A 25,295-nucleotide genomic window follows, 5' to 3' on the forward strand; every position below is an offset into this window, starting at 1 on the left:
ATTTATGAAAATCAACATGTTTACAATTATGGCTTGTGTACTGTTTTACATATATGTTAGACTTCAGTAAAATAGAAAAATAGGGTTATGTTCACATCATTGAAATTTCTTCTGGCTTATTCCCACTAGCTTCGATCCTCAGCACCAGGGGAGTGCCACCAGGTTATGCAGAACCTGCAGGCCCACTATGAAGATTTTCTGCAGGACAGTCGTGACTCTGTGCTCTTCTCCGTGGCTGATCGCTTGCGTTTGGAAGAGGAAGTGGAAGCTTGTAAAGCCCACTTCCAGCGCCTAGTGAAGTCCATGGAAAATGGTGTGTGTATACTGTGGGGAGGGAGGCAGATGTGAATAGAACCCTGAAGGAAACTGCTAGACCCTTCTTTCAAAATGGAGAGTGGCATTGCCACCGCCCCCAGTTGACTTGCTAAAAACCTGAGGTAGAGGAAAATTCATAGAGATGGGTTCTCAAAATCAGATCATGGAAGAAGAGGCCTATTGATACTTAAGTTGTTATTGCTAATCAGCCTGCCACATTTTCTTGCGGCTATAACATATTTGCATCCTTAAACACTAATACGTAATATATGGGGTCAGACAGAGGATCCTCTAAGCAAGACTTTGCTTTCATCTGTGCAGTGTCCAATCTGCTAGAGCCAGTGATGCCCTCAGGTGTGCTGATCTTAGATACAGAGCTTAATGGTCTTCTGTGCTTGTGCATTCACAGAAGACAAAGAGGAGACTGTGGCCAAGATGTACATTTCAGAGCTGAAGAATATCCGGCTACGCCTGGAGGAGTGTGAGCAGAGGCTGGTCAAACGAATTCAGTCTCCAGCCAGCTCCAGGACTGACAAAGATGCCCGGCAGGACAGTGCATTAAGGATTGCAGAGCAGGAGGTAAGCCCTGGGAGCAAGGTGGGTGCTGGTTGCAGAGTAAATGCTTTTGGAATCAATTGGATGGCAAAAGAGGTTGGATCCTAAGAAATGCAGCAAATAGACTCATGATAGTCCTGTTCAGGAATTCTTCCATGCAGCCTATCCATGCCTTTTCTGCAGAGAAGCAGGATTGTAGCTTAGTATATTGCTGAATGTTAATTAGCTTCCTACAGAGTTGAGAAGGTAGACTAGTGAACTGTTGTAAGCTCTGCATTTTAGAGATGCTTCTCTCTCTCTCTATATATATATATATGTGTGTGTGTGTGTGTGTGTGTGTGTGTATGTATGTATATAATATGGCATGATTACCATGGCATGGTTATGATTACCCCATGGCATGATTACCTTTGATCATAGGACTTAATAAATATAAGGAAAGAAGGGAGGAATCAAATTCTCAAGTGGGCTCTGATGCACAGTATGGAGCAAATTAACTTTCCTCCTTAGTTTTCTTTCTTATAAGATGGAGATGATAAATGCAAGTCACAGAAGTGACATAATATGTAGAATGAGCCTCCTGAGAAAGTAAAAAGCTATAAAAATGTAGGGTCATGTTCTTGAAACAAAAGCAGCAAATATGAATAGCTTTATTAAGTCCTCTGAGGCATGTAATGAAAAGTAAGCCAAGGTCCTTGTTTTGGCTTGTAATGTAAAGAAGAAGAAAAGGTTGAAGTCACAGTTAGAGAGTTCAGTGTAAGATATGTCATAAGATAATAACTAGTGTAGTTCCAGATTTTCAAGCAGAAATATGAATCTTTCTGCTTGGAATGGTATAAAGGAGCTCTATGAAGACTATTAAATTTGATCTGGGAGCTTAAAGGAGATGGAAAAGAATGGCTAATGAAGAGGAGTGATTTTTTTTTTTAACCTTTTTCTGTTATTCTTAAGCCTAAAGACAAGGATGAGAGGGATGTAATATGCCTGTAAGAGGCATATCATATAAGCCTGTAATTTGAATATGGAAGTCTTGTACTTTTCTATAGGGTTATCCTGAATCTATTTGTCACTGAAAAATAGAATGTGATAAAAAATGAAGACCAATATTCAGCTGTTCTAAAAGACCTTCTCCCAACTTTTAAACATTTTTTTTGAAATAATTTTAGATATGCAAAAAAGTTTTAGCACATACTCTTTTCACCTAGATTCTCCAAATGTTAATCTCTTTCCTCTCCCTCCTCCCCTCCTTTTCCTGTCTAATTATTGGAAAAACAGAGACAGACAGAAAGATCTTTCCTCTGTTGGTTCACTCCTCAAATGCTTGCACCAATTGAGCAGGGCCAAGCCAAAGCCAAGAGCCTCAAACTCAGTCTGAGTCTCCTATGTGTGTGGCAGGGACTAAAATATTTGAGCCATCAGGGTGCACATTAACAGGAAACTAGAATTGGAAGCACAACCAGATCTTGAAGTCAGGCACTCCAGTTTGAGATGTGGGTGTCATAAGCAGTGTCTTAACTGCTCTACCATAGTTCCTATCCACTGGTTCACTCCCCAGATGCCCAAAATTGCCAGGGCTGGACCAAATTGAAGCTGAGAGTGACAGATTGAATCCAGGTCTTCCATGTGTGGTTGACAAAACAGCAATTACCTCCCAAGGTCTTCATCAGCAGGAAGCTGGAGTCAGCATCTGGGGCTGGGAACTGAACCTAGGCGTTCCATTGTGAGATGCAGGCAGCCCAATTGGCATCTGAACTGCTAGTTCAAATGCCCACTCCTAACATGTTTCTGCATTTGATTTATCATTTCTTCTATATTATATATGTTATAGTAGTCTTTTTTTTTTTTTTTTTTTAGTTCCAGACATGGTGCTCCTTTACCCCTAAATACTTAAATGTATATTTATTTCCAAAAAACACAGTCTCACATAACTATAGATCAGTTAAAGTTAAAATTGATGTAATACTGTTATACAAGTTCAGACTTCATCAAAATTTCATCAGTTGACCTAATAATGCCACATATACTCCTTTGTTTCTCCCTGAAAAAAAAAAAAAAAAGGAATATTTTTGGTCCAGGATCACACATTGCATTTAGTTACTGTGTCTCTTTAGATTTCTTTAACTTGAAATAATTTCTCAGCTTTTCTTCATCTTTCCTGACCTTAAGATTTTTTAAGAATGCAGACCATTTATTTTGTAGAGCATTTTGTCCCTCTCTTTGTATTTATATGAGGCTTCCTCATGATTAGATTTAGGTTATTTGTTTTTGGTAGGAATGCCACAGGTGTGACAATGTATTTTGGTGTTTCCTAATAGAAGATGTGCAATGCTGAAATGTCCTTTTGCTACTGATGTTAACTTTGGTCAGTTGTTACTGTTCTCTCCTTTGTAATGACCAAGTATACTATGGAGAGATATTTTGATACTTTGTAAATATCCTATTTTTCATCAGATTTTCACCAATTAATTTTAACAACCATGGTTGATTTTTTTTTAATCTATTTGAAAATCAGAGTTACATAGAAGAAGAGACAGAGAAATATCTTTTATCTATTGGTTAAAGTAGCCAAGTAGCCACAGGGGCAAGTGTAGAACTAGGTGAAGCTAGGAGCCAAGAGCTTCATCTGGGTGTCCCATGTGAGTGTAGGGGCCCAAACACTTGGGCCATCTTCTGCTGCTTTTGCCAGTAGCAGGGAGCTGAATTGGAAGTGAATCAGCCAGAACACAAACCAGTGCCCATATGGGATGCCAGCATCGTAGGTGGCAGCTTTACCCACTAGACCACAATGTTGACCCCTCCATTGTTGATTCTTGACTGAATCACTCATCAGTATCACAGTTGCCAAAACCTGATTCTTTTATTCCTTCTACATTTAAAAACAAATTTCTTTTTTTTTTTTTTTATTTTTTTTTATTTTTTATTTTATTTTTTTTTTGACAGGCAGAGTGGACAGTGAGAGAGAGAGAGAGACAGAGAGAAAGGTCTTCCTTTGCCGTTGGTTCACCCTCTAATGGCCGCCGCGGTAGCGCGCTGCGGCCGGCGCACCGCGCTGTTCCGATGGCAGGAGCCAGGTGCTTCTCCTGGTCTCCCATGGGGTGCAGAGCCCAAACACTTGGGCCATCCTCCACTGCACTCCCTGGCCACAGCAGAGAGCTGGCCTGGAAGAGGGGCAACCGGGACAGGATCGGTGCCCCGACCGGGACTAGAACCCGGTGTGCCGGCGCCGCTAGGCGGAGGATTAGCCTGTTGAGCCGCGGCGCCGGCCTAAAAACAAATTTCATTCTTTGGAAAGAGAAGAATGAGTCAACCTGCTGTCTCTCCTCCTCACCTTCCCTCCCTTCTTTCTTTATTTATGTCAGTTTACGTTCATAATTTCTTAGTTTTATTCAGTGGTGTGTGAATTTTGACCATCTTTTATGATTTTGATGCTCTAAATTTAGCCAATGGGAGCCCTTTCAAGGCTTCTATGTCCTTTTAACATGACTTCATCCATCTGTGAGCCCTATCTTTTTGACAAAACAAGATGTTTGAAGTTCATCTTGCCTTTGCCTGCCCCAACCTTGGAATCAGCTATCTCTCCAAGGAGTGCTACTGCTTTTGTATGGAGAATGTTGTTTAGAACCCAAGATCTGGGTGCTTGTGTGCTGATTGTTTTTGAGATGTCATTGACCATAGACCTGCTCAGCAGAGAATGTGAGAAAGCATGTTTACAAATATTTGCATACACACATACATACATGTTACATATATACATGCATTTATACAAATTGAGCATCCCTAATTCAATAATCTGAAATCTGAACTGATCAAAAATCAGAAACTCTTTGACTGCCAGTGTGCAGTCACAAAACTGCTGGTTCCGCGTACATAAACTTTGTTTCTTTCACAAAATTATTCAAGTATTGTATAAAGTTGACTTCAGTTCATGTGTATAAGGTGATATGAAACATAAACGAGGGGCCAGCAGTGATGCTGGTTGGAGTCCTGGGTGTTCCACTTCCAATCCAGCTCCCTGCTAATGCACCTGGGAAAATGGCAGAGGATGGCTCAACTGCCAGGGTCCCAGCACCCACGTGAGACCTGGAAGAAACTCTTGGATCCTCCTGGCCTTGGTCTGGCCCAACCCTGGCCATTGTGGCCACTTGGAGAGTGAACCAGCAGATGGAAGATTTCTCTCTCTGTCTCTTCCTCTCGCTCTCCACGTGAGACCTGGAAGAAACTCTTGGATCCTCCTGGCCTTGGTCTGGCCCAACCCTGGCCATTGTGGCCACTTGGAGAGTGAACCAGCAGATGGAAGATTTCTCTCTCTGTCTCTTCCTCTCGCTCTGTAACTCTGTCTTTCAAATAAATAAATCTTTAAAAAAAAAAATGAAACATAAATGAATTTTGTGTTTGGACCAGGGTCCTGTCGCCCAGAAATTTCATAAGCATATGCAAAGATTCTAAAATCTAACATTTGAAACACTTCTTGTCTCAAGCATTTTGGGTAAGGGATACTTCAACTGTGTTTGTATGTTTACATATGTATACATGTACATACATACCTGTATCTGTATATTTACATATGTATATGTATATTTCACATAGATAAATGTATTTATTGACCTGTGTCAAACACACATAATGTACACAAACGCATATATCCATGAATTCATGTGTATCTATCTCCATCTAGTTCCAAAGCAGTAGCACTGGGCTGCTTCTTACCCTTTCCAAATTTGTAGCTCTCTTTCCTATGAGTAAAAATCCTTCTTTGTGACCCACAGTATATTTTGTTCAGCTAGTATTTACAGATAGAAGTTGCAAAACTACTAACGCATACTACTGCATTAAATAAACTTACTAAACTGGAGTTTGACATTATTTATATTTCCTTTTGTCTTTAGCCTGAAGAAAAATCTATAGTCTCCATATTATGTTTAGAAACTATTTGTGTGTATTCTTGCCTCCTAGGTAGTTTCTAGTATTTTGCTATTAAAAATAAGTACTTCTTTCTAGCTTCTTCATTAAATTCTCTCCCCATCTTTGTTGTATGTCTTGTTCCTGATAGCACACACAAGAGGATCTGCAGCAACTGAGGTCAGACCTGGATGCTTTTTCTGTGAAATGCAACAGCTTTCTCCATCAGTCCCCATCTGGTTCAAGTGTTCCAACTCTACGCTCCGAACTGAATCTACTGGTGGAGAAAATGGACCATGTCTATGGTCTCTCTACTGTCTATCTAAATAAGTGAGTGAGCTGAGGTTTTGGGTCCAAAGGGCAGTATTTTCCCATTGGAATGAGAAAGAGAAGGGCCTGAAATATTTCATGAATAATCCAGAAAAATTGTAGATCTTCAGGAGTGTGTATTCATGATGAGTAACTCTTGTCTTTAGTTCCTAATAACACAAAGTAGGCTCATTTGAACCAGTCAAGTGCATGGAGAGTTAATTTGCCATGTTAAAACTATTTTGGACTTGATTTCCATTTGATTAGATGCCTGTGAAAATATTGCTTAAGGGCATTAAGAGGAAGGAAGATAGACTAAAGAACCAAAAGAAAGGTTTCCAGCTGAACTAGATATTATTAACTCTTTAAGGTCTTTCCCTTCTCCAACCATCTCCATCAATGGTTCATCTTAGGCTATTCAAGATGTCGAGTAGGTTTCCAGCCCCAGGCCTTTTCTCCATTGAGTCTACCACACGTGTGTATGTCCTGGTACCACTTAGTTCATTTTGAGTTTGATTAAATTGGCAGCATAGTACTATGCTTTCTTGTTTTTAGAAAACCATGCCCTTATCTAATAATGGTGACATTGATTTTGGTAGTTATATATTGTGACCCTCTCAGTAGTACAGCTAGGTATGTAATCCAGATCTTCAAATCCATGTATTCATGAAGGATGTTGATTTTATTCCCACAGATTGAAGACAATTGATGTTATAATGCGTAGCATGCAGGATGCTGAACTCTTGGTCAAAGGTTATGAAATCAAGTTGAGTCAAGAAGAAGCAGTACCAGCAGATCTCTCAGCTTTGGAGTCCCATCGGTCTACATTACGGGTTGGTGGCTCCAAGTTTCTTAGAAAGCTAATAACATATACACCACCATGGGTTAGCAGAGAAATGCAATTTTGGATGTCATGAAGCTGATTGAAGTTTGTATTTGAATTAGGGAGAATGTCATTTAGTATATTTTAATATGTTTGCAAAGAAGAAGAAACTGAGAAATATGCCTAGCTAAAAAAAGAAGAGAAAGGGCCGGCACCACGGCTCACTAGGCTAATTTTCCGCCTGTGGTGCCGGCACACTGGGTTCTAGTCCCGGTTGAGGTGCTGGATTCTGTCCCGGTGCTCCTCTTCCAGGCCAGCTCTCTGCTGTGGCCCAGGAGTGCAGTGGAGGATGGCCCAAGTGTTTGGGCCCTGCACCCGCATAGGAGACCAGGAGAAGCACCTAGTTCTTGGCTTTGGATTAGCATGGTGCGCCGGCTGCATCGGCCATTGTGGGGTGAACCAATGGAAAAGGAAGACCTTTCTCTCTGTCTCTCTCACTGTCCACTCTGCCTGTCAAAAAAATAAAAAAAGAAAAAAGAAAAAGAAAGGACTTTATCAAAAAAAAATTAAAAATTTTTAAAAAAAGAGAAAGGACTTTATCTTTTTTTTGGACAGGCAGAGTGGACAGTGAGAGAGAGACAGAGAGAAAGGTCTTCCTTTGCCATTGGTTCACCCCACAATGGCCGCTGCAGCTGGTGCATCATGCTGATCCGAAGGCAGGAGCCAGGTGCTTCTCCTGGTCTCCCATGCGGGTGCAGGGCCCAAGCACTTGGGCCATCCTCCACTGTCTTCCTGGGCCATAGCAGAGAGCTGGCCTGGAAGAGGGGCAACCGGGATAGAATCCGGCGCCTAGAACTAGACCAGGACTAGAACCTGGTGTGCCAGCACCACAAGGTGGAGGATTAGCCTATTGAGAGGCAGCGCCAGCCAGGACTTTATCTTTGATTTACTTTCTCCCTTCCCCCCAATTTAATTAGATACAATGGATGGTTAAGGTGTAAGTTTGTAACATACTTAGCTATTACCTCATTTGATTCTTACAATTTTCTATGATATGGATAGGGGAAGGATTTTTATCTCCATTTATGGATGAGAAAATCAAGACTCAGACTGGCTAATTGACTTGGTTTACTCTCATAGCTTATGAGTGGTAAAGTTCTTTGTACATTTCTCTGTGTGGTACTCCCTGCCCTCAGCCTCCCCACATGCATCAGGATTGATTAGATGACTTGGAGGCATTTCTGACACAAATACTCCAGGGCCTAATTTCTGAATCATAAATACAGCGTAGGGTCAACTCTAGAGAATATCCTTGTTTCCTACCTTAGTCTGAACTGTTTTTGGCATGGAAAATATTTAATGTTTCTGTGTTCATGTTTTTATAGCACTGGCTTAGTGATGTGAAGGACAAGAATTCAGTGTTTTCAGTCTTGGATGAGGAAATTTCCAAGGCCAAGGTAGTGGCAGAGCAGCTGAACCGTCTGACACCAGAGCGAAACCTGGATTTGGAGCGCTATCAGGAGAAAGGCTCCCAGCTGCAGGAGCGTTGGCACCGTGTCATTGCCCAGCTGGAGACCCGGTGAGTGATGGTTCCAACTTGTTCTCCAGTTAGAGTTTGGGGACTTAAACATAATAAAGCTGTGTCTGTGTATTCATGTTTAAAGAAAGGAATTGATAGGGAGTGGTAGATATTTTACAATAGTATGAATTCTGGACAAGGTAAGTGACAGAATGTTGAAATCACTCACCCCAATGCAGACCAGTGGCTTCCTTTTGGATTAGTAGCATTGATCTTATTAACAGTGCCTCTCCTATCTCCCAGGTCTTATTTAATTAAGACACTGATGACAGTGGCCTCTTAGAAGATAGACTTGAAAGGTTACCTGGTGATCTTTTTTAAGGACAGAACCTAGATTTTTGTTCTTGTTTCACTAGCTTTGAATCCAGATACGAGTCATTTCTATAGTGAGGCTTTGCAGAAGATTTTGCTTCTATCTCATTTGGTAATTCAGTGGTTTTTAATCCCTGTTACTTGAGGTCCTGTTTCTGTTGACGGATATAAATAGGAAAGGGAGAAATTTGCCCTTTCTGAGACTAACCTGGGTAGGAAAAATGTAAGGAGAGGAGTTTAGCAACTCCTAGATGTTTGAATTAATTCTGATTGAATAATAATTCCAAGGTTGATTAGACTAACAGAAATGATATAACTGGAAGTACCAATAAATGACTACTATTTTTCACTCCTCTCTGCTTTCTTGCCCCAGAAAAATTTTAGTAATTCATAAGTCAATTGTGGTACTCTTAGAAGTTACCCTGTTGTCAGGATACAGAAGTATATAGCAGCGGAACATTATGGGCAGCTGTGGTGATCCTTGACAACTTAGATGGTGACAGGGCTTACTAGGGGCTGCCAGGCCATTAGGGCACAGATATTTTCTATTCACTTGTTATTCCACATGCTGGGTAGATGAATTGGACTCTGTCGGCTTTGCATTGCCATTCCCCATAAATAAAGATGTATCCTCTGAAATCAAGCCCAACTAGACACATGCGCATAGGAGGGAATTGCCTCATTTACTTCCTTGTATTTATACTAAGGTCTCTGATAGCAGTTTCCCTTTGCTTCTACAGCCAATCTGAACTAGAAAGTATCCAGGAAGTTCTGGGAGATTACCGAGCCTGCCATGGAACTCTCATCAAGTGGATAGAAGAAACCACTGCCCAACAGGAAATGATGAAGCCAGGCCAGGCAGAGGACAGCAGAGTACTGTCGGAGCAGCTCAGCCAGCAGACGGTGGGTGTTACAGTAGCATGGTGGAAGTTGCAGGGGGATGAGTTCGCTCATCGTAAATGTCAAATAGACAATGTTCTAGCAATTAAAGCTTCCCCCAAATGTCAGGACATCCCACTCTTAGAGGTTTTCATACAGATGATCTTGAGATACTGGTTTTATATTTGGGTCAGAAGTCCTATAAGAACTCTTCAATACTGGGTTTCTATGACTATGTATTGAAATCACTAGATAAATAGATTAAATGTTTATATTTTATTTATTGATATTTTATTTTACTAGGATTAGAATGTAGGGTTTTGAAAACCCAAGGAGAGCTATGAGCAGAAGAAAATTATTTAAAGCCTTTTTTCTTGTTATTTTGCTTTTTTTTTTCTTTCTTTAGCATTGTAGTCAGGAGTATGAGGTTCAAAGTTTTATTACCTAGATTCTAATTACCTGACTAACCAACCAGCTATGAGATGTCAGACAAATTACTTGACCTCTTAATACTTCCTCATCCTTAAAATGAATATAGTTGTTATTTATTTAACCTACCTTATAAGACTATTGTTGCTAAGATTGAGTGAAGTAATACACAATAAATACTTAGAAGAGTAGCTCTCAAAGCCAGGATCCTGGACCAACAGCATCAACTTCACCTGGAACATGGTAGCAGTGCGAGTTTTTTTTTTTTTTTTTTTTTTTTTTTTTTTTTTTTTTTGACAGGCAGAGTGGACAGTGAGAGAGAGACAGAGAGAAAGGTCTTCCTTTTGCCGTTGGTTTACCCTCCAATGGCCGCCGCGGTAGCGCGCTGCGGCCGGCGCACCGTGCTGTTCCAATGGCAGGAGCCAGGTGCTTATCCTGGTCTCCCATGGGGTGCAGAGCCCAAGCACTTGGGCCATCCTCCACTGCACTCCCTGGCCACAGCAGAGAGCTGGCCTGGAAGAGGGGCAACCGGGACAGGATCGGTGCCCCGACCAGGACTAGAACCCGGTGTGCCGGCGCCGCAAGATGGAGGATTAGCCTAGTGAGCCACGGCACCGGCCACAGCGCGAGTTTTTGAGTACAACCCTAGACCTACTGTCTTAGAAACTCGTGGGTGGGGCTGAGCATTCTGTGTTTTGATCAGCCTTCCCAGTGATGTGAATGCAGGAAGGGTTTGGAAGTACCTGCCTCAGAACATGCTAAATGTTCCGTTGTTTCAGTGATGATAATGATTGTGATAATGTTGTGATATTTTGGTTCCTAGGATCTATTTGCAGAAATCGAGAGAAATCAGACAAAACTGGACCAGTGTCAAAAATTTTCCCAGCAATACTCGACTATTGTGAAGGTAACTTTACCACATCCTAAAAGGAACATAAATGATCTCCAACTTGGGAAAATCTGCATTGTCCCTCTGTTGTTCTGTTTAAGGACAAATTAAGCAGAGTTCTTCTGCAAGAGGCTAGCCCCATTCTCCAGTTAATGCAGATGTGCACTTCCAGTGGCCCATGTGTAGGGATGCTCAGAGAGGTACCAGAGATTGGCTGTGATTTGAGGAGTCTCCACTTGTATGACCACAGGCCTCTTAAACTTACCATAACAAAAACAGAATATTTGGGTTTCCTTCTCTAATATCCTCTCACCTGTCTGGTCTATCTCAGGAGATAGCATCAGCATTTTTTCCCAGTTGCTGCGGCAAAAAATCCAGGACTCATTCTTAACTCTTTTGTTTTAATCTTTATGTTCAGTCTGTGATCAAGTACTCTATTGGTTGTGTCTTCAAATATGTCCCAAATATGACTACCTCCTCTCACATTCTCTAGTTCACATCCAGATGAGGACTCTTCTTTAAACTATTGCATTACCCTTGAGCCAGTTTCTAGCTTCTGTTCCTGCTCCCATAGGCTGTTTTCCCACATAGAAGATTTGCTATCCTTGACATTGAGTCTTAGGCATGTCATTGAATCTTAGACATCATCAATGATAATCTATGCCATAATTTCATGCATACCAGGGAAAAAAACTGCCAATTCTGTGACATGCCTCTGATTATGTTAGTAGTACCCTAATTGTTAAAATAATAAAATATAGGGGGAAATCTGTGCTTTAGAATGGATAGAATAGAGTAAATCAAATCATATCACTCCTTGCTTAAGACTGTCCAATGGCTTCAGATTGTCCTCATAATAAAATTCAAAATCCTTATTTGATTTAAAAAAAGCCATGGAGAGGACAGCATTGTGGCACAGCAGGTTAAGCCTGCAACATTGTCACCTCCTATGTAAGCCCCAGTTTGAGTCCCAGCTGCTCCACTTCCCATCCAGCTTCCTGCTAATGTGCATGGGAAAGCACCAGAAGATGGACCAAGTGCTTGTGCCACTACCACTCATGTGGAAGACCCAGAATAAGTTCCAGGCTCTTGGCTTTATCCTGGACCAAGCCCAGCCATTGCAGCCATTTGGGGAGTGAACCAGCAGATGGAAGAACTCTCTCTCTCTCTCTCTCTCTCTCAAATAGATAAATAAGTCTTTAAAAAATAAAAAGATCATGGATGATCTGGCCCTTCTCTTTTTCTCTGAAACATCAATAAAGAAAAATGACTTGAGGTTATTTATTTATTTATCCACTAGAATGTAAGTTCCAAGGGAGTAAAGTTTTTTCTCTCTTGTTTTCCACTGTGTGTGTCTCACTCAAAACAATGGCAGGCACATAGCAGGTGATCAACAAATGTTTTTTGTTTTTTAAATACTGTTTGTGTTTTCTTTTTTTAAAAAATATTTTATTTATTTGAAAGACAGAGATACAGAGCAAGGTACAGACAGAGAGAGAGGTCTTCCATCCGCTGTTCACTCCCCAAGATGGCCACAATGGCCGGAGCTGTGCCGATCTGAAGCCAGGAGCCAGGAGATTCTTCCAGGTCTCCCACGCGGTTGCAGGGGCCCAAGGACTTGGGCCATCTTCTACTGCTTTCTCAGGCCATAGCAGAGAGCTGGATTAGAAGAGGACTAGCCGTGACTAGAACCGGCACCCCTATGGGATGCTGGCGCTTCAGGCCAGGGCTTTAACCCACTGCACCACAGCGTTGGCCCCAACAAATGTTTTTTGAATGAATATATTTCTTTAAGTTAATGACTGAAAACTTGGTATCAGAAAAAAATCAGGCTTGAGACTTTCTTAGAATTAATTAATTTATTTTGAAAGTCAAATTACAGAGAGAGAGGACAAGACAGAGAGAGAGAGAGATCTTCCATCTGGTTCATTTCCCAGATGGCTGCAGTGACCAGCACCAGGCCAGACCAAAGCCAGGATCCAAGAACTTCTTCTGCAACTCCCACGTGGGTGGTAGAGGTCCAAACAGTTGGGCCATTCTCTGCTTCTTTTTCCCAGACTATTAGGGGAGCTGGATCTGAAATGGAGGAGCCATGACACAAACCAGTGTCTGCATGGGATGCCAGTGTCACATACAGCCACAGTGCTGTCCCACAGGCTTGAGACTTTGAACAAGCACATAACCTGGGTTTCTGTTGCTGTATCTATAAAATAGGAACAATAACTGCTTGAGTGGTTGTAAAGATTAAGTGAGATAATGTATACATAAGACAATTCCACAAACTTAGAGTGCATTCAATAAACGGTAGCAATTGCTTTCATTATTATTTTTTTTTAAAGATTTATTTATTTATTTGAAAGTCAGAGTTACACAGAGAGAGAGGAGAGGCAGAGAGAGAGGGAGGGAGAGTGAGGTCTTCCATCCGATGACTCACTCCCCAATTGGCTGCAACGGCTGGAGCTGTGCCAATCTGAAGCCAGGAGCCAGGAGCTTCCTCCGGGTCTCCCACACTGGTACACGGGCCCAAGGACTTGGGCCATCCACCACCGCTTTCCCAGGCCACAGCAGGGAGCTGGTCCAGAAGTGGAACAGCCAGGTCTCGAGCCAGCACCCACATGGGATGCCGGCGCTCCAAGCCAGGGCATTAACCTGCTGTGCCACAGCGTCGGTCCCACTTTCATTATTATTAATACTCTTTTATTGGTACTACTATTACATGTTGTCCTTTTCCATAGAGTTTTTTAATTGGACAATAGAAGCAGTGCATTCTAGGAAAAGGAACTGCATAATAACTGCTTTTGTCATACTCTATATATGACTCTTTTGTCATACTCTATAATGACTAGAAACTGTATGATACATGAGAAGCAGTGACCATAGGAAATGAACAAGGAGGGGCCGGCTTTGTGGTGTAGCGGGTAAAGCTGCCACCTGCATTGCTGGCATCCCCTACTGGCATCGATTCAAGACCTGGCTGTTTCATTTCCCATCCAGCTCCCTGCTAATATGCATGCAAAGCAGTGAAAGATGGCCCAAGTTCTTGGGCTTGTGTGAAAGAACCAGAAGAGTTTGCCGGCGCCTTGGCTTAACAGGCTAATCCTCCACCTTGCGGTGCCAGCACACCGGGTTCTAGTCCCGGTCGGGGTGCCGGATTCTATCCCGGTTGCCCCTCTTCCAGGCCAGCTCTCTGCTATGGCCTGGGAAGGCAGTAGAGGATGGCCCAAGTCCTTGCAACAAAATGCTGTGTTCTGTTGCATGGTGTATGTTAGCTATAAAACCCAAGTCAATTTTTGAAATTTCTTCCTTTCCCAGGACTATGAATTGCAGCTGATGACATACAAAGCGTTTGTGGAATCACAGCAGAAATCCCCGGGCAAGCGCCGTCGTATGCTTTCCTCCTCCGATGCCATCACACAAGAGGTGAAAGGGAGGGAAAAGGAAATAAGCCATCTTCCCTTAAGGAAAGATTCATTTGGGCCTTGCACTGTGATTCAGGCCCACCTTTCTGTTGAATATACAACGTCATGAAAATTTTCTTATATTTTCCACTATTTACATGTATTTCTCTGGAAGACAATTCATTTAACTTGTCCTTTTGAACCGTAGTTCATGGATTTAAGGACTCGCTACACAGCACTGGTGACCTTAACAACTCAGCACGTGAAGTACATCAGTGATGCGCTTAGGCGGCTGGAGGAGGAGGAGGTAAGGACAGTTAGGTCCTAACTTGTCTTGAAAGTACAATCAAAACTCCTGTGCCTCATCCCTCAGAATGTGGAGTGCACCTCATTGATTCTCATGATGTACCGATAGTCATGTCCTCTAAAGTTACTGCCTCAGCGAGCCCTGGCTTCCTAGGGGAAATACAGAGTTGGCTGCCTGCAGGCCTCTGCAAGCCTCTGGTTGTGTTTTTGTAACAGATCGATAGATAGTCTTGTTTTTAAATCTTGTTTTATAATCTCGTTGTTTAAAGACATTTTATATGGATTGTTAACCCACTAACTTTGCATTCATGGCCGTCAGCACTGTAACTCACATCTGAACAAAACTTACTTGATACATGTTTTTTCTCCATAAGACACATAACAGCCTTCCTGTGCTTAGAAATACTAGACAGCACTTCATCCCTACCTTGGGGCCATTTCGAACAGTAAAATTACCAAAAAACCCACAAAGCTGCAAGAAACATGGCCCTTAATAGACTGAAAGGTTATAGTGCATGACCTCAGAGCTGAAACAAGAAGGCTGTGTGCCACAGTGTCCTCCCTCTACTGATAACATGGCACCGAGCAACTGAAATGTTTTTGTGACTCTGTACACTTGTGAATGACCAGGAAGTGTCAGAAGTATGGATTTTGAAATTACAGATACATTTTAATGAGTAGATGAATGTACAAATACAGAATCCACAACTAATGAGACATGATTATATTGTATCCAAGACTCCTCCAGGTGTCTTTATTATAGAAATATAAGAATATATATAAAGGAAAAGATGTTAACAAAATTCTTCAATAAAGTATAATTTGTGTTTTGGGTTTTTTTTTTTTTTTACATTTATTTATTTGAAAGTTAGAATTACAGAGAGAGAGAGAGAGAGATCAATCGATCTTCCTCCCCACATGACTACGATGACCAGGCTGGGCCAGGTCAAAGCCAGAAACCAGGAGCTTCTTCTGGGTCTCCCACATGGGTACAGGGGCACAAGTACTTGGGCCATTTTCTGCTGCTTTCCCAGGCACATTAGCAGGGGGCTGGATTGGAAGTAGAGCAGCCAAGAATCAAACCAGTGCCTGTTCGAGATGCCAGCACTGGGGGGGCTTAACCCACTGCACCACGACTGGCTCCAAGTATAATTTTTTTTTAAAGATTGATTTATTTGGCTAATCCTCCGCCTTGCGGCGCCGGCACACCGGGTTCTAGTCCCGGTCGGGGCACCAGATTCTGTCCCGGTTGCCCCTCTTCCAGGCCAGCTCTCTGCTGTGGCCAGGGAGTGCCGTGGAGGATGGCCCAAGTGCTTGGGTCCTGCACCCCATGGGAGACCAGGAGAAGCACCTGGCTCCTGCCTTCAGATCAGCGCGGTGCGCCGGCTGCAGCACGCCAACCGCGGCGGCCATTGGAGGGTGAACCAACGGCAAAAGGAAGACCTTTCTCTCTGTCTCTCTCTCTCACTGTCCACTCTGCCTGTCAAAAAAAAATAAAAAATTAAAAATTAAAAAATTTAAAAAAAAGATTGATTTATTTATTCGAAAGTCAGAGTTACACAGACAGAGGAAAGGCAGAGAGAGATCTTCCATCTGATGGTTCACTCCCCAGATGGCCGCAACGGCCGGAGCTGCGCTGATCCAAAGCCAGGAGCCAGGAGCTTCTTCCGGGTCTCCCATGTGGGTGCAGGGGCCCAAGGACCTGGACCATCCTCCACTGCCTTCCCAGGCCATATCAGAGAGCTGGATTGGAAGAGGAGCAGCCGGGACCAGAACCGGTGCCCAAAAGGGATGCTGGCACTTCAGGCCAGGGTGTTAACCCGCTGCGCCACAGAGCTGGCCCCCAGCTCCAAGTATAATTCAAGTCAAATACTATATACTCCAGCCGGCGCCATGGCTTAACAGGCTAATCCTCTGCCTTGCGGCGCCGGCACACCGGGTTCTAGTCCCGGTCGAGGCGCCGGATTTTATCCCGGTTGCCCCTCTTCCAGGCCAGCTCTCTGCTATGGCCCGGGAAGGCAGTGGAGGATGCCCAAGTCCTTGGGCCCTGCACCCGCATGGGAGACCAGAAGAAGCACCTGGCTCTTGGCTTCGGATCAGCACGAAACGCCGGCCGCAGCAGCCATTGGAGGGTGAACCAATGGCAAGAAGGAAGACCTTTCTCTCTGTCTCTCTCTCTCACTATCCACTCTGCCTGTCAAAAAAAAAAAAAAATACTATAAACTCCCAAATTCTATCCCATGGAATGCTATGGAAGTATTAAAAATAATGAAATAGGACTCAGTATTATGGCAAAGCAGGTTAACTCTCTGCCTGTGACACTAGAATCCCGAATGGGTGATGGCTTGAGAATCAGCTGCTTCACTTCCTATTCAGCTCCCTGCTAATGTGCCTGGCAAACATCAGAAGATGGCCCAAGTGCATGGGCTCCTGCACCCACATGGGAGATCCACAGGAAGCTCCTGGCTGCTGGATTCAACCTGTCACAGCCCTGGCTACTGTGGCCATTTGGGGAGTGAACCAGCAGATGGACGAACTCTTTCCCTCTCTCTCTCTTTCTCTCCTCTTCTCTCTGTGACTCTACCTCTCTAATAAATTAAAAGTAAATCTTAAATAAATAATAAAAATAATGAAATAGATTTGAGTGAATTGACATAGGAAGATATTTGTATGGGGGTCCTCAAGAAGTTTATGATAGGGGCTGATACCATGGCATAGTGGGTTAAGCCTCTGCCTGCAGCACCAGCATCCCATATAGGCACTAGTTCGTTTTCTGGATTCTCTTCTTCCAATCTAGCTCCCTGCTAATGTTCCTGGGAAGATAGTGGAAAATGGCCCAAATGCTTGGGCCCCTATACCCTTGTGGGAGACCCAGAAAAAGCTCCTGTCCTCTGCCTGGCCCAGCCCTGGCCATTGTGGCTATTTGGGAAGTGAACCAGTGAATAGAAGATATATATATATATCTCTCTCTCTCTGTAACTCTGCCTTTCAAATAAAACAAATAAATCTTTTTTAAACTTTTTTTTTTTTTGACAGGCAGAGTGGACAGTGAGAGAGAGAGACAGAGAGAAAGGTCTTCCTTCTTGCCATTGGTTCACCCTCCAATGGCCGCTGTGGCCGGCGTTTCGTGCTGATCCGAAGCCAGGAGCCAGGTGCTTCTCCTGGTCTCCCATGTGGGTGCAGGGCCCAAAGACTTGGGCCATCCTCCACTGCCTTCCCGGGCCATAGCAGAGAGCTGGCCTGGAAGAGGGGCAACCGGGATAGAATCCGGCACCCCAACCGGGACTAGAACCCGGTGTGCCGGCACCGCAAGGCGGAGGATTAGTCTGTTAAGCCATGGCGCCGGCCCAAATAAATCTTTTTTGAAAAGTTTATGATAAATGCATTAGGTAAAAACTGCATGGTTTTAAAAATTTTTATGCTCTGACATGAACTTGTGATTCCATTTTCCATGCACTCCTTGAAATATTCTTATAATTTATTATATGAACAAAAGAATTTACACTATGTATAACTATCTCAGCAAAAATAAAATTGGGGCTGGCGCTATGATTCAGCAGGTTAAAGCCATGGCCTATAGAGCCGACATCCCACATGGGCACCGGTTCGAGTCCAGGCTGCTCTATATCTGATCCAGCTGCTTGTAATACACCTGGGAAGGCAGCAAAAGATGGCCCAAGTCCTTGGGCCACTGCACTCACATGACCCAGTGCAATCATTTTGGCCATTTAGGAAGTGAACCAGTGCATGGAAGATCTCTCTTACCCTCTCTCTCTCTCTGTAACTCTGTCTTTCAAATAAATGAATCTTGATGTGAATGGAAGGGGAGAGGGAGTGGGAAAGGGGAGGGTTGCAGGTGGGAGGGAAGTTATGGGGGGAGGGGGGAGCCATTGTAATCCATAAGCTGTACTTTGGAAATTTATATTCATTAAATAAAAGTTTAAAAAAAATGACGACAACAACAACAACAAAAAGAATTGTTCATCACTCACCTATAAGAACCAAAAAGCATGTAATTACAAGGAATATTCCAAATGTTAATGGAAATGGAATAGTATGAAAAGCTGTGTATGGATTTCAAAAATATTTTGCCCAAATAAACTTAGATTTTTAATTGCAAAAAAAAAAATAAATAAATAAATAGAATAACATAAAAGTATATGCCACAAAGACACGATATTGTCACAGAGATACATTTAAAAGCATAAATAACAAATTTTGGGGGAAATAAAATTAAGAGTACATATATTATAGGCTTACTTTTTGTTTACATTTTTTGTAATGAACATTTAATCTTTTTGTAGTTATAAAATTCTGTGTCTTTGCTAAATAAGTTTCCACATACTCAATCACTCTTAAAAAAGGAGTGCTATTGAAATCATTAACTTTTGGGCCAGCGCCGTAGCTCAACAGGCTAATCCTCCACCTAGCGGCGCCGGCACACCGGGTTCTAGCCCCAGTTGGGGCGCTGGATTCTATCCTGGTTGCCCCTCTTCCAGGCCAGCTCTCTGCTATGGCCCGGGAGTGCAGTGGAGGATGGCCCAAGTGCTTGGACCCTGCACCCCAAAGGAGACCAGGAGAAGTACCTGGTTCCTGCCTTCGGATCAGTGCGATGCGCCGGCCACAGCGCGCCAGCCACGGCGGCCATTGGAGGGTGAACCAGCAGCAAAGAATAAGATGCTATATGTAGAGATCTCTTTTTTAAATATTTATATTATGTATTTTTTTATTTTTTATGTATTTTTATTTGAAAGGCAGAGAGAGACAGACTGTAGAGAGATCTTCCATCTGCTAGTTTACTCCCTAAATGCCTCATGCAGCCAGGGCTGCACTAGGCAAAAGCCAGGACATGAATTTAATCCAGAGCTTCAGTATGGGTGTCAGGGACTCAACTACATAAGCCATCAGTGCTACTGCCTGGGGTATACATTAGCAAGAATCTTGAATCAGAAGCAGACCTAGGACTCAAACCTAAACACTGATATGGGATGCATATCAGTGCTTTGACTGTTGCTCTAAACACCTACCCCTAAAGAGATTTCTTTAATGTTTTACTTATTTTTACTTATTTGAAATGCAGGGAAAGAAAGATCTTGCATCCACTGGTTCACATCAGGGGCAGGCCAGCCCACAAGTCAGAGCTGGGCCAGGCCAAAGCCAGGAGTCTGGAATTCCATCCAGATCTCCCATGGGGGTGATAGGGATTGGAGTACTTGAGCCATCATCTGCTGCCTCCCAGGATGTGTATTATCAGGAAGCTGGATAGAAAGTAGAGCAGCTTGTACTTGAACCATGCACTCGAACATGAGATACAGTCAGTCATTCCAAGTGGCAGCTTGACTTGCTGTGCCACAGCATCCACCCTTGAATAATTTATCTTTTTTTTTTTTTTAATTTTTTTGCCAGGCAGAGTTAGACAGTGAGAGAGACAGAGTTATAGACAGTAGGAGAGAGACAGAGAGAAAGGTCTTCCTTCTGTTGGTTCACTCTCCTAATGGCCACCACAGCTGGCGCTGCACTGATCCAAAGCCAGGAGCCGGGTGCTTCCTCCCAGTCTCCCATGCGGGTGCAAGGACCCAAGCACCTGGGCCATCCTCCACTGCCCTCCCGGGCCACAGCAGAGAGCTGGACTGGAAGAGGAGCAACCGGGACTAGTACCCAGTGCCCCAACCAGGACTAGAACCTGGTGTGCCAGCGCTGCAGGCAGAGGATTAGCCTAGTGAGCCATGGCGCCAGCCCTGAATAATTATCTTTTAATCATTAAATAATAATTATTATTAAATGCCTATCATATGTAAAAATGATGCTTTTTTAGAAAGGCACTAAACTATTACAGACTACTGTGAGCAATGCCGTAGCCCGGGTCAGTTACATATAACTTAAAGTTCTTCTGACCACCTGCTGCTTTAGGTAACTCTTCACATCTGATTTTACAAAATCTGAAGTTTTGCACATCTCCTAATAGATTGATCAAGATACTGATTTTTCTATTTCCTATCGTAGAAAGTGGTAGAAGAGGAAAAACAGGAACACGTGGAGAAGGTTAAAGAACTTTTGGGTTGGGTGTCTGCCCTAGCAAGGAATACGCAAGGCAAAGCTACCTCATCCCAGACCAAAGAATCAACAGACATTGAGAAAGCCATTTTGGAACAGCAGGTGAGTAGAAGGTGGCCCAGCTCTCTCTGGTGGGAAGGAGAATATGTGATAATGCATTTGGTGGAATACCACAGTTCACATATGGGCCTTTTCAGACTGATTATTACCTGAATAGATGTCAACTTAAGAAGCTACCTTGTCTGTATGGCCAACTTTTTAATCAGCTGTAGCTCATTGGTAATAATAGTTTGGCCTAAGCTTTGGGATTTTTACAAAATTATTTTAAATAATTTTCGATTCTGTGATGCTTGGGTTTTGAACCTTTTCTCTTTATTTCCACTACATAGGTTCTGTCAGAAGAGCTGACAACCAAGAGAGAACAAGTCTCTGAGGCCATTAAAACATCACAGATCTTCTTGGCCAAACATGGTCATAAGTGAGTATTTTTTTTTTAAGATTTATTTATTTATTTGGAGGTCAGAGTTAAACAGAGAAGGAGAAGCAGAGAGAGAGAGAGGTCTTCCATCCAAGAGTTCACTCCCCAGTTGGCCGCAACAGCCGGAGCTGCGCCGATCCGAAGCCAGGAGCCAGGAGCTTCTTCCAGGTCTCCCATGCAGGTATAGGGGCCCAAGGACTTGGGCCATCTTCTACTGCTTTCCCAGGCTACAGCAGAGAGCTGGATCAGAAGTAGAGCAGCTGTGACTCAAACCGGAGCCCACATGGGATGCTGGCACTGCAGACAGTGGCTTTACCTGCTATGCCACAGTGCCGGCCCCCATAAGTGAGTATTAAATGAGAAATTATGGCTCATCTGGGGACCTCTCTACCTTGCTAAATCTTAGAGTCATGATGAGAATTCACACTGAAAAATGTAGGACAACAAGAGCCAAATTATAAAGAGCTTCTGCTTCATACTGAAGAATTTGTATTTATCTTAATAGTCTGTGGTGACAGGCAGAGTTAGACAGTGAGAGAGAGAGACAGAGAAAAAGGTCTTCCTTTTTCCGTTGGTTCACCCCCCAAATGGCTGCCATGGCCGGCGTGCTGCGCTGATCCAAAGCCAGGAGCCAGGTGCTTCCTCCTGGTCTCCCATGCGGGTGCAGGGTCCAAGCACTTGGGCCATCCTCCACTGCACTCCCGGGCCACAGCAGAGAGCTGGCCTGGAAGAGGGGCAACTGGGGCAGAATCTGGTGCCCCAACTGGGACTAGAACTCGGTGGGCTGGCGCCGCAGGTGGAGGATTAGCCTATTGAGCCGTGGCACCGGCCTGCCTTATGTAATTCTACTAAAGATGTCTAAAGGGCAGGTGCATATATAAGCTTAGGATTAATGGCAGAACCATAAGGCAAGATTAACTTGAAAGGGTTTTTCAGAGTTTCTCAGCCTGCTATAAAGGAAAACTCAGAGAAGGGAAAGGAAACTTCGAATGATAACTCAGGACCCAAGAGAACAAAGTTCCAAAAAGAAGGGAGTACTCTGAAGTTAAGAAAAATTGAGAAGTGTCTATTAAATTTGGCAAGTTGGAAGTCTCTGGTGAGAAAGTAGGTAATAATGCCAGATTTAGTAAGAGGAATAGCATATGAGAGGTGAGGAAGTTCATGATAGAAAAATTAAAGTGCTCTTTTAGGAAGCTTGGCCGGGGCCAGTGCTAAGGCTCAGTAGGTTAAGCCTCCACCTGCAATGCCGGCATCCCATATGGGCAGTGGGTCTAGTCCTGGCCACTCCTCTCCCAATCCATCTCTCTGCTATGGCCTGGGAAAGTAGTAGACGAAGGCCTAGATGCTTGTGCCCTTGCACCCGTGTGGGAGACCTGGAGGAAGCTCCTGGCTTCAGATCAGTGCAGCTCTGGCCGTTGCAGCCATTTAGGGAATGAACCAGAGGATGGAAGACCTTTCTCTGTGCTCTCCCTCTTGCTGTAACTCTACTTCTCAAATAAATAAATAAAAATTTTTTTTTAAAAGGGGGGGGGGGAGATAATGAAATTCTTCAGAGGGTGTGAGAGGATGAAATTCACCAGTGGAAAGAAAGCACAACCTTAAATAGGAGTTGGGACAACATTCCCTCTGGTGTAAGAGGGATAGGAAATTAATAAAGGTATGGAAAGAGGTAAATTTGTCAGGACGGAAGCCAGAAAATGAGAGAATTAATGTCTAGTGGTCGGTATTTTCTCTTTGAAATAGGCAGAGGGATTTCCTGAAAGTGAGAGGGAGGCTAAGGGGAAAAGCAAGGGGCTTGACTGGGAAGTTGCCAGAGGATTGTCAGGAAGGAATGAGGCTCAGTTGAGGTTGGAAACCAGTAGGATCTCTGCATGGTTGCAGGATTTTTCCCCCTTGCTGGATGTATTTATTGGCCTGGATATGGGAGCAGAGAAGCCCAGTGTGATTGATCTGAGACTGAAGCTTTATCAGATCAGTGAATGGAAAGAGCAAGAATAATAGTAGAGAGCTAATCAAGAAGATGTACTGGGAGATCTGAACTCCAAAGGGAAGAAACTAAACATAGCAGAGAGGACTAAAAGATTAAGAGAAAACAGAGGAGTCGAGGAAGCCTTGGGAAATCTCAGAGTGGATAGATAGTTCTACTATGAGTCAGCATAATTCATTCTTGGAAATATAATGTGGGGCTGGCATTGTGGTGCAGCAGATTAAGTTACTGCTTGCAATGCCTGTATTCCATACCAGAGTGCTGATTTGAGTCCTGGCTGCACCACTTCTGATCCAGATTCCTTCTAATGAGTCTGGGAAGCAGCAGATGGTGACTCCAGTACTTGGGCCCTGTCACCAACAAGGGAGACCCAGATGGAGTTCCTGGCTCCTAGCTTCAGTCTGGCACAGCCTGTCATTGTGGCCATTTGGGGGAGTGAATTGGCAGATTGAATAGCTGTCTCTGTCTCTGTCTCTGTCTCTGTTTCTCTCTCTCCCTCCCTCTCTGTTGCTCTGTTCCTTTCAAAGAAATGTTTAAAAAAATTAAAAAAAAAAAAAAAAAAAAAAAAAGAAATGTAAGGGACTGGTGTTTGGTGTAGTGGGTTAAGCTGGTACCTGTGACGCTGGCATCTCATATGGGTACCAGTTCCAGTCCCAGCTGCTCTACTTCTGGTCCATCTCCCTACTAATGCAATGGAAGATAGCTCAAGTTCTTGTGCCCCTGCCACCCATGTGGGAGACGCAGATGTAGTTCCTGGCTATGGCCTGGCCAAGCTCCAGCCATTGCGGCTATTTGGAGAGTGAACCAGCAGGTGGAAGATCTCTCTCTCTCTCTCTCTCTCTCCCTCCCTCCCTCCCTCCCCCCCATCCCTGTCTCTATAACTCTGCCTTTCAGGTAAAATAAATAAATCTTTAAAAAAATAGTATAGAATGATAAAAGCAAGTTGTAAGATTCACCATATTCAAGAGGTGGTTTCCTCTGGCGAGAAAGGAAAAGGGATGGACTTGGTGACCAATACACAGCAGGCTTAATTATTTCGGTAATGTCTTCTTTCTTAGAAAAGAATCCAAAGCAAATATGGCAAAATAGTAAAATTTTGTAAAGTTGGGTAGATAGGTAATGGATAAGTGAGAGTTCTCTTATGTTCTTCTGTTATTTAAAATATTTCTATTTTAAAAGAGAATAAATATAAAAGAGGTAAAGAAATATGAAACAAAGGTAGGGCTGTAATCATGTAGTAGATTCTTAAGTTTATTATTCAGAAGTGTATTACTTCTGATGATGGTAGGGTCTAAGTTTTCTTTTTTTTCATTTTATTTTATTTATTTTTTTATTTTTTGACAGGCAGAGTGGATAGTGAGAGAGAGAGACAGAGAGAAAGGTCTTCCTTTTTGCCGTTGTTTCACCCTCCAATGGCCGCTGCGGCCGGCGCATCGTACTGATCCAAAGCCAGGAGCCAGGTGCTTCTCCTGGTCTCCCATGCGGGTGCAGAGCCCAAGGACTTGGGCATCCTCCACTGCCTTCCCGGGCCATAGCAGAGAGCTGGCCTGGAAGAAGGGCAACCGGGATAGAATCCAGCGCCCCGACCAGAACTAGAACCCGGTATGCCGGCGCCACAAGGCAGAGGATTAGCCTGTTAAGCCACGGCGCCGGCCATGGTCTAAGTTTTCTATGAAAGGGTGTGACTAAAGTGGAGAGGAGGTCATTCGGATCAATCTCCGTCACCAGAGAGGTGACATAGCATTTTCATCACCAAGAGTAGTACTTTATGTGAGATAGAAAAACAGTGACCAAGATGCCAAAGTTGTCAGTGTATATGAAAGAATGACCACATAATCCATCATGTCAAAGAAGTAACAATTCTGAAGCGTTAGAGGAAATTTTTGAGATTTTTTTTCCCTGTGCTGCTTCATTTTCCAGGCTCTCAGAAAAAGAGAAGGAACAGATATCTGAGCAACTGAGTGGCCTGAATAAGGCTTACCGGGACCTTTGTGACGGTTCTGCAAACCAGCTTCAGCAACTTCAGAGCCAACTGGCTCAGCAGACTGAGCAAAAGGTACTTTTAGTTTTAAATGCTAAATAC

General features: G+C 43.4%; 1 protein-coding gene across 4 annotated transcripts in view; it reads left to right on the plus strand.

Annotated features, from left to right (window-relative positions):
* MACF1 (microtubule actin crosslinking factor 1) overlaps nucleotides 1-25,295 on the plus strand; it is a 411,586-nt gene that overhangs the window by 235,874 nt on the left and 150,417 nt on the right. For all 4 annotated transcript variants that reach the window (XM_062191021.1, XM_062191023.1, XM_062191025.1 and 1 more), the window contains 12 exons: nucleotides 130-313; nucleotides 725-894; nucleotides 5,921-6,099; nucleotides 6,773-6,911; nucleotides 8,287-8,480; nucleotides 9,533-9,695; nucleotides 10,924-11,007; nucleotides 14,302-14,409; nucleotides 14,596-14,694; nucleotides 20,697-20,849; nucleotides 21,137-21,225; nucleotides 25,133-25,268. In XM_062191021.1, coding sequence (XP_062047005.1) covers nucleotides 130-313; nucleotides 725-894; nucleotides 5,921-6,099; nucleotides 6,773-6,911; nucleotides 8,287-8,480; nucleotides 9,533-9,695; nucleotides 10,924-11,007; nucleotides 14,302-14,409; nucleotides 14,596-14,694; nucleotides 20,697-20,849; nucleotides 21,137-21,225; nucleotides 25,133-25,268 — 1,698 coding nt within the window. The remainder of the gene's footprint in view (nucleotides 1-129; nucleotides 314-724; nucleotides 895-5,920; nucleotides 6,100-6,772; nucleotides 6,912-8,286; nucleotides 8,481-9,532; nucleotides 9,696-10,923; nucleotides 11,008-14,301; nucleotides 14,410-14,595; nucleotides 14,695-20,696; nucleotides 20,850-21,136; nucleotides 21,226-25,132; nucleotides 25,269-25,295) is intronic.

This window comes from Lepus europaeus, chromosome 5 (assembly GCF_033115175.1).
Source record: "Lepus europaeus isolate LE1 chromosome 5, mLepTim1.pri, whole genome shotgun sequence".
NCBI lineage: Eukaryota > Metazoa > Chordata > Mammalia > Lagomorpha > Leporidae > Lepus > Lepus europaeus.